General features: G+C 42.0%; 1 protein-coding gene and 3 non-coding genes across 4 annotated transcripts; 1 reads left to right on the forward strand and 3 right to left on the reverse strand.

Moving 5' to 3' along the window:
- Positions 1-210: 210 nt before the first annotated feature.
- On the reverse strand, positions 211-283 carry Trnar-ucg (transfer RNA arginine (anticodon UCG)). Its single transcript has one exon. It is a non-coding gene; the product is annotated as a tRNA-Arg (tRNA).
- A 241-nt stretch (positions 284-524) lies between these two features.
- On the reverse strand, positions 525-597 carry Trnar-ucg (transfer RNA arginine (anticodon UCG)). The gene has a single exon. It is a non-coding gene; the product is annotated as a tRNA-Arg (tRNA).
- Positions 598-858: 261 nt separating this feature from the next.
- On the forward strand, positions 859-931 carry Trnar-ucg (transfer RNA arginine (anticodon UCG)). The gene has a single exon. It is a non-coding gene; the product is annotated as a tRNA-Arg (tRNA).
- Positions 932-5,981: 5,050 nt separating this feature from the next.
- On the reverse strand, positions 5,982-8,060 carry LOC145774508 (nose resistant to fluoxetine protein 6-like). The gene has a single exon (XM_082585765.1). The coding sequence runs from the start codon at positions 8,058-8,060 to the stop codon at positions 5,982-5,984; it is 2,079 nt and encodes a 692-aa protein (XP_082441891.1).
- Positions 8,061-8,847: the final 787 nt, after the last annotated feature.

Consider the following 8,847-nt stretch of genomic DNA (forward strand, 5'->3'; position numbering starts at 1 on the left):
ACATCTCACCCCATCCACGGCATAGCCTACACATTACACAACACCGTTGCAAGATGGCTTCGTTTTCATGCTCCCTACTAAATACAATGAGTACTTGACAAATGTAGGCTAAGGTTGCGGAATTGATTTTAAATCATTTATTATGTCCATAGGATTTGAAATGTTGAAAAGTCGTGCCACCTTTTTTCAAAGTAAATCGATTAAAAAAATTGACCACAGAGGGACTCGAACCCCCAATCTTCTGATTCGAAGTCAGACGCCTTATCCATTAGGCCATGCGGCCGACAAAAACTCAACGGTTACATCAACTTTGATGAATGTAAATTTGTACTATCTTCACGAACCGATTGCGTTTTGGAGGCGATTGCAGTCCACGAAAAAGTCTAAACTAAAATCAAATGATCAACATTTTGCCTGCTTTTTTGCAATTTAGACAGGTTGGTGAGTTTTGGTTTTTAAATCTGTCCAGATGATTGAGTGTTGAAAAGTCGTGCCACCTTTTTTACAGTAAATGAATTAAAAAGTGACCACAGAGGGACTCGAACCCCCAATCTTCTGATTCGAAGTCAGACGCCTTATCCGTTAGGCCAAGCGGCCGATGGAGATATTATTCATCTCTCCTTGATCAAGTGTCAAGCATCGTTGGATAAGTTGATATGCAGCAGGTTTGTAAATCGGCAATTGTGGTTGAGCACATTCGTGTTTGTTGTGTTTTACGTTTTCATCATTTTGTAAGTAGGCTACTGTGTGCTTTCAGGGGCGTATCCAAATGAGGAGGGGTTTGGGTGAGCAATCATTCTCCAAACATAAGACTCAATTCCACCGATGAAAGTTGATTGCGATCACTGAATTTTCGTCGGCCGCATGGCCTAATGGATAAGGCGTCTGACTTCGAATCAGAAGATTGGGTGTTCGAGTCTCTCTGTGGTCACTTTTTTAATCCATTACTATTCCAACCGGACAGACGTGTGCTAGAGAAGTTCTCCCGGTCCCAACATCGACCCTCGCTCATCACGACTCCTACGCTCACAAAGCCTGTTAAGAGATGGAACTTCAGAATAGCTAACTGGTAGTGCTATTGCCTCCTCACCAACGAAGCCACACAGTATCTCCCATCCTCACAAAACAACAACGTGGAAGAAGCCTACCAGGACTTTTGTGATGCAATAACATCAGCGGTAAAACACTCCATCCCCCGCGGTTGACGAAAGAACTACATGCCGTGGTGGGATAAGGAGTGCGAAAGCCTCTACGAGTTCCTCCATGCCCCCCCCAGGGCAACAACACCAACAGCTCAGCCAATGGGTGAGTTCACCCCAGAGGAATTTTCCGCCGCCCTCCAGCACATAAACCCAGGTAAAGCCCCGGGCCCTGACCACCCATGCCCGGAGTTGATACTCCATGCTTCTGCCTCCTTAAAGTCCTGGTGAAAAGACTTCCTTTCCTGATATTTGCGCCACCTGAGAATTCCCAGAATTTGGAGAAGAGCCCTTGTGGTTGCAGTTTTTAAGCCGAAGGAGCCCCCAGGGGATCTGAAGAGCTGCCGCCCAACCTCATTGCTCTGCATCCCTTTCAAGATCCTCGTGAGACTCATCTATACCCGTGTCGAACCAATAATAGATCCGCAGCTCCCCCGTCAGCAAGCTGGCTTCCGACACAGACGAACAACCGTAGATCAGGTCACACTTATGACCCAAGACATTGAGGACAGTTTTTCGGCTAAAAAGAAGGCTGGCTTCGTGTTTGTTGATCTCACGGCTGCCTATGATACCGTATGGCATAGCGGCCTCACCTGCAAGTTACTCCGTCTGCTCCCTGACAGGCACATGGTCCATATGATGATGGAACTTGTGCAAAACCGCAGTTTTACCCTCTCAACCGGTAGCGGTCGTCGAAGCAGACTACGCCGACTTAAAAACGGCGTCCCACAGGGCTTAGTCTTGGCTCCTCTCCTGTTCAACATATACACCTATGACTTGTCCCCACCACCTCCAGGAATTATGCTTACGCAGACGACCTGGCACTCCTGCACTCAGCGGGAAATTGGCAGTCAGTGGAGAGGAACCTCAGCCAAGACATGCAAACATTATCAGCATACTTCCAGATATGGAGGCTACAGCTCAGCAAGGCAAAGACAGTGTCCGCGGCCTTAGACCTTAACAACCGAGAGGCACAGCGTGAAATCAACATTGATGGGGAGCACCTGCCCTACTGTGCCAAACCTACTTATCTCGGCATAACTCTGGACAGGCCACTCACGTTCCGCCGACACTTGGAGTCACTGCACAAAAATTTTCTACACGCGTCGCACTTTTGAGGCGATTGACGAGATCCGGCTGGGGAGCTGATGCCAAAACTCTTCGTACATTTGAACTAAAATAATTGCTTGCTTGCAGAATAATTAATGCCTTGCAGAAGCTGGATTCTTTCATCTCATCAAATCAGACTAGATAAAATCTTTTTATACGCGATAAAATAGCATTGTTGGCGAAAGAAAGATGAATCTTGGTTTGTACATGCAAAGTGGAACCTTTTGTAAATAGAATTCACCTTAACAAATTCAACGGAATTTTTAACAACAACCATCAACCAAACCTCATTTTGACATAAAAATAATTATATAATAATAATTGGTTGAAACTACTCTGAAAATCAAATTTTGAAAAAATAGAAAATTTTTACCCATTATACAGTAATAGCCTACAAAACAAACTGTGATAACCTGCGCTAAAACTACTAATATGTAAGAAAATAAAAGCTTAAGAGCAAGCGCTGGGCTCAAGATCACGCGGCGCTGGTTCAACTCTCGGGGTGTGCGCTTGAACAGCGCATTTCAGGACTGCTCTCCATTCAGCGGCACCTAGTGAATGGAATAATTCCCTGGCAACAAAACTTCAACAATCTGAAAACTTCAATCTGCCAATCTCGGTAACCGCACCTGCGTCAAGAGCCTCTACAAGTATGCGAAACTACCAGGAATAATCTATCAAGCTTTGTCAGTCCGAGGATAAAGATTCAAAACCAATCAATAAGAAGCCGGGTATTTTCCTGGAGATGTAACCTGGAGATGTAAACCCAGGTAAAGCCCCGGGCCCTGACCACCCATGCCCGGAGTTGATACTCCATGCTTCTGCCTCCTTAAAGTCCTGGTGAAAAGACTTCCTTTCCTGATATTTGCGCCACCTGAGAATTCCCAGAATTTGGAGAAGAGCCCTTGTGGTTGCAGTTTTTAAGCCGAAGGAGCCCCCAGGGGATCTGAAGAGCTGCCGCCCAATCTCATTGCTCTGCATCCCTTTCAAGATCCTCGTGAGACTCATCTATACCCGTGTCGAACCAATAATAGATCCGCAGCTCCCCCGTCAGCAAGCTGGCTTCCAACACAGACGAACAACCGTAGATCAGGTCACACTTATGACCCAAGACATTGAGGACAGTTTTTCGGCTAAAAAGAAGGCTGGCTTCGTGTTTGTTGATCTCACGGCTGCCTATGATACCGTATGGCATAGCGGCCTCACCTGCAAGTTACTCCGTCTGCTCCCTGACAGGCACATGGTCCATATGATGATGGAACTTGTGCAAAACCGCAGTTTTACCCTCTCAACCGGTAGCGGTCGTCGAAGCAGACTACGCCGACTTAAAAACGGCGTCCCACAGGGCTTAGTCTTGGCTCCCCTCCTGTTCAACATATACACCTATGACTTGTCCCCACCACCTCCAGGAATTATGCTTACGCAGACGACCTGGCACTCCTGCACTCAGCGGGAAATTGGCAGTCAGTGGAGAGGAACCTCAGCCAAGACATGCAAACATTATCAGCATACTTCCAGATATGGAGGCTACAGCTACCGCCTACAAAACAAACTGTGATAACCTGCGCTAAAACTACTAATATGTAAGAAAATAAAAGCTTAAGAGCACCACCGTATGGTGAAAACAATGCTACTTCGTTACCGATGCCACAACTTTTGCGTAATCCATGTCAGTTGCTCTCAATGTGGTGAAAGAGATTGTCCGCCCCGTTAGCTCAATGGTTACGCGCTCGGCTCAAGATCACGCGGCGCTGGTTCAACTCTCGGGGTGTGCGCTTGAACAGCGCATTTCAGGACTGCTCTCCATTCAGCGGCACCTAGTGAATGGAATAATTCCCTGGCAACAAAACTTCAACAATCTGAAAACTTCAATCTGCCAATCTCGGTAACCGCACCTGCGTCAAGAGCCTCTACAAGTATGCGAAACTACCAGGAATAATCTATCAAGCTTTGTCAGTCCGAGGATAAAGATTCAAAACCAATCAATAAGAAGCCGGGTGTTTTCCTGGAGATGTATGCTTGCGATGTGTAATTTTAGACTTTTCTCTGTCGTATTAGAATGAGTTTTTGCTTTCATTGGTTGGATTTCAGGTGATGCTTACCGATAGGTTTTCAAATGAACTTATGAGTGTTGTATTCTTTTCAATTTTCTTTTAAACTGCTTGCAGTAATTATGAGACAACAAGATTTGCTGAACATGAAAAACAAATGCAAGTTAGACGATCCCTTTTGCATAAAAGAGCCACACAAATGAACACCCAGCACAAATCGCATATTATGCTAATATAATGAGGATGAAAACAATCAATTTTAGCGCAAATTAAATGATATGAGATGTTCTACTGGTGCAAATTTAATTAAGCTTAATTTGCACCAGTAGAACATCTCATATCATTAAATTTAATGCCTGGTGAACAGCTTCATTCAATTTTGAGCGCAAAGTTATGATTTGACAGGTGGACGACTTTATAACAAGTGGAATTTATTTTTAGTGACATCACACAGAGCACAGAGTTGTCCTTTAAATATCTTTCTTTTTTTGCAAGTTTTCATCACATTTTCTTTTGCTGTTTTATTGAACAAAACTTTAAGAGTTTTAGTTTGCAATTGTACAAAACAAAAGATGAAATTTGGAAAACATACGTTGAGACGATTGTCAGACATCTATTGGGTGTTGAAGGTGGTCAGAAGATGATTGGTTCGCCCCGATAGCTAAGTTGGTTTGCGCGTGACTTTGTGAACGAAGAATCTTTAAGGTCACGCAGCGCTGGTTCGACTCTCAAAGTGTGCGCTTGAGCAACGTATTCTAAGGACTGCTCTCCATTCAGCGGAAGCTAATGGATAGAGTACTTCCCTGGCAACAACACTTCAACAATCGGAAACTTCACTCTGTCAATCTCGCTAACCGGCCCTTCGTCAAGGGCCTCTACAATTATGCAAAACTACTAGAAATAACCTAAGGCTTTGTCAGTCCGTGGATAAAGATTCAAACCAAGCAACAACCGTTGAGAGCAAATATATTTTATTGTTTGAAACATAGAGTGTGTTTAAAAATAGAGCTTCTGAATGCAGCCATAAATTTATCAAACGCAATTCAACATGTAATACAATGTCGTTAAAACGTTTTAATAATATTAAATACACTTTTCTATTTGAATAAGGACCTTCTGATAATCTTCATTTAGGTGAAATAGGCTGTCAGGGGTTTAGATAGTAATAACTATATTTGATTTAATTTTGAACACATATGTTTTGGGAGAGCAAGATAAAACTTTGTGTGGACGATTGCTATGAAACACACGTTTAGTTGAAATTTTATTGTTATGCATCGTTTAAAAATCTCTCAAAGCAATTTCTTTTTTTCACTTTGCATTGAAAAGTAGCGCGTAGTAGACGTAGGACCGTAGCAAATATTGGGCTGTTACGATACCACTACGTAGAAAAAGTAGTAGCCTAGAGCGCTTATAATATCGCTATCAACCAAAGTAGTGCGTTTATGCCCATCTCTTTTTGTAACTTAAATTTCATCAAGTTATCTCTCGTAACAATTTATGAGTCTACAAAACATTTAGTAAAAGTTGACACTCTACAATATAGTTAACAAGATCAATTTGCAGGGAAACATTTGTTTGAAAGTCAACAAACCAGGTGAACATTTAAACAATAGTTTAATCAACCAAGCTTTTCACGCAAAATTTTAATCAATATTAACATCGGAAACTCTGTCAACATGGCAATGACATAAGCAAACAAGTAAGCTAAAACTAGAGTCGCCAGGAATAACATCATTAATGTTGGTATACTAAAGTGCATCAAGGTTTCTTGGTTCATCGTCAGCCACGCAATAATCATTAGGTGCACTAGGTACGCGCAGTAAGTCAACCTGCTCAATGGGATAAAGACTTTCCAACTGAGAAAGGTGTTAATTGGACCTCCATAACTGTTTGCACAAGCTACAGTCAACCACGCCAACCCAACGCACCAAAGCGGTCTTGCGAAAGCGTAGAAAAGAGCAGCGAGTACATTGTTACTAACGTGTCCGTAAGAAAGTGATGGATACAGCCCAAACAACACAGCACAGTTGGTGCCAGTGGCAACTGTCCAACCTATTACGACAACCAGCTTTGACATCTTGATCTGTTTGTAAGTATGAAGAATATAACCAGTTATAACTCCCACGATGTAGGCTCCAATTCTGTACCACGGTTTTGCATATATGTCGTCCAGGTATATGTTGGTGCGTGGCTGATAACGGATGTTGTTTCTGTATTTTGCAAAAGCAGGACATACAAGAGATCCCTTACTTAGTCGATGCAACATATCAAGCACTGGGTCTTTGTTCGTGCAAGCGGACACGATGCCTGTCATGACAATGCTTGTTGTGACGGTCAGTACAGCGACTGCCACGCCAAATCGGTGATTTATATAAAACAAATACAAAAAAAGTGGAGAGAGTATATAAAATTGGAAGTCGTTAGCCAGATACCAACCCCAAGACATACAGCTCTCATGAAAATCACTTGGAAATAGATTGTTAATGTAAAGCAGGTTGGTGTACCAGTATTTGGAACATTGTGAATGAATGTTTTTCACAAGGGAAAACCAAAATAAACCATTACCCAACTTTGGGTAAACACTCACAAACATAAAGATAACAAAAGCATATGCAGGAGTAAGTCTGATGTAGCGAATGAGATACATAGAAAAGATGTTGATTTTACCATTTCGTTTTTCTACTGTTGGAAGATTGACGAAGATTACAAGAAGCCCGCTCAAAAAGAAAAACGTATCGACGGCTAAGAAAAGGTCCCAACCCAGTAATTGGGAATGCCAGTGGTAAATGTAATACTTAACTACTTCTAATTGATTATCTGGTTTTTGAAGGAGAATGATAAAAAAACTATGCCCAAGTATAATCCAGGCCATACTCAGGAAGCGCATTCCATAGATGCAGGTGATGTCTGTTGGCTTCTGCTCCGTGTCCAGCAGCCGCTTGGTGTTTTCAATGAGTGAAAATGACATGAACAATCGATATGGAATTCCATGTTTTGCTTGCTGAGTTGTTGGCAACAACGACGAACCCTCAACAGGATCTGTAGCGACTTCTTCTTTTCTTCTTTTGATGTACTCACACAACGTAGATGCAAGAACAAGAAGGATTAACACAATCAAGAGGCAAAGTCCGCTGATATCTCTAGCTTCCCATTCGTCATTCTCTTTCGGACAACCAATCTTCGTCGAGTGCTTTCCAGATGAACTAGGAATTAATTTTCGAAGGGAATCATCACTACAAGTGCGAGGAAAGCAAAGTCCCATCGTGATTCCTTCAGTTAAATTTAAGTTAAGCATTTTGTCATATTTTGGTTTACCGATATAGACATGGCAATATTTTCCACTGAAATTGTCAGCACGTATGTTCACACATTCATCATACCTTCCGAACCATCTTACATTGCCTTGGAATAAGCCACTTTCCAGTTTTCCTGAGGCATCAAGCGTTTTCAAAGCGTATAGTTTCGAGCGTTTGGCGTCATCAATAAGCTGTTGCAATGATTGAACACATCCATCCATATGGATGTCAGATGACAGTGGAAATGTTGTTTTGATATTGATTAAATTTGATTCCAAAAAGTTCCAATAATCGATCCCATCGTGTAGTCCTTTCATAGGATTGTAGCCAAAGGTGGTTTTGTTTGCATTTGTTTCAAAGCAGAAAGCTAACAGAACAATTAGCAGATAACAACCTATCATGATTTATAAAAAATAACTGTATTTAAATGACCTATAAATGAGTAGAAACCAAATGCAACAAAATGACTTTTATGTTTGTTCAATATGAGCAAAAATAATTGTGAACGACCTTAAGTAGTATCAACTTAATTTTATGTACCGTGCGTAGAACTGACAGATATCTCATGATTTGGCTTTGTCGTTAAGCATTCAACCGTATTGATGCCACCTTTTGTTTGCAAAGTAGATTTTTGAGTTGGTTTGATTAAGCTGAATGTAATAGTAATAGTAACAGTAATGCAATAGTAATAACTACTTCTGAGTTTCTTTGAAATTATCAGAGAGCATAAGATAAGCCATGCTTTAAAAGATGTCATGTTACATTGTTTTCTATGGCCAGGGTCGGATTTAGCTGATCGGGGGCCCGGGGCACTTTTAGATCGGGGGCCCCCGTGCAAAAAAAATTTACGCCACGCCGCGAAAAACCCCCTCTACGTCTACAGTAGCATTAATCCAGCACTGCACTGCACAGCATTTTCCAGAAACTTCAAAGGCTGAAAGAAAAACAAAAATAATAACACAAAATCACATTTTGTCTACGTAGGGGGCCCTTCAAAAGTCGGGGGACCCGGGCCACCTCCACCCTCTGCTCCCCCTAAATCCTAGCCTGTCTATGGCCCTTACATTATGTTTCTAACTTATAACAAAAAGCTGTAGGACAATTCTTGACATAACCTAATTTATCTCATGAAACAAACAGACTGATGTGGTAAGTTTTTATTGATTTCTTATCTGAAAGCAACAAGGG

This window comes from Aplidium turbinatum, chromosome 7, assembly GCF_918807975.1.
Source record: "Aplidium turbinatum chromosome 7, kaAplTurb1.1, whole genome shotgun sequence".
In the NCBI taxonomy this organism is placed as follows: Eukaryota; Metazoa; Chordata; class Ascidiacea; order Aplousobranchia; family Polyclinidae; genus Aplidium; species Aplidium turbinatum.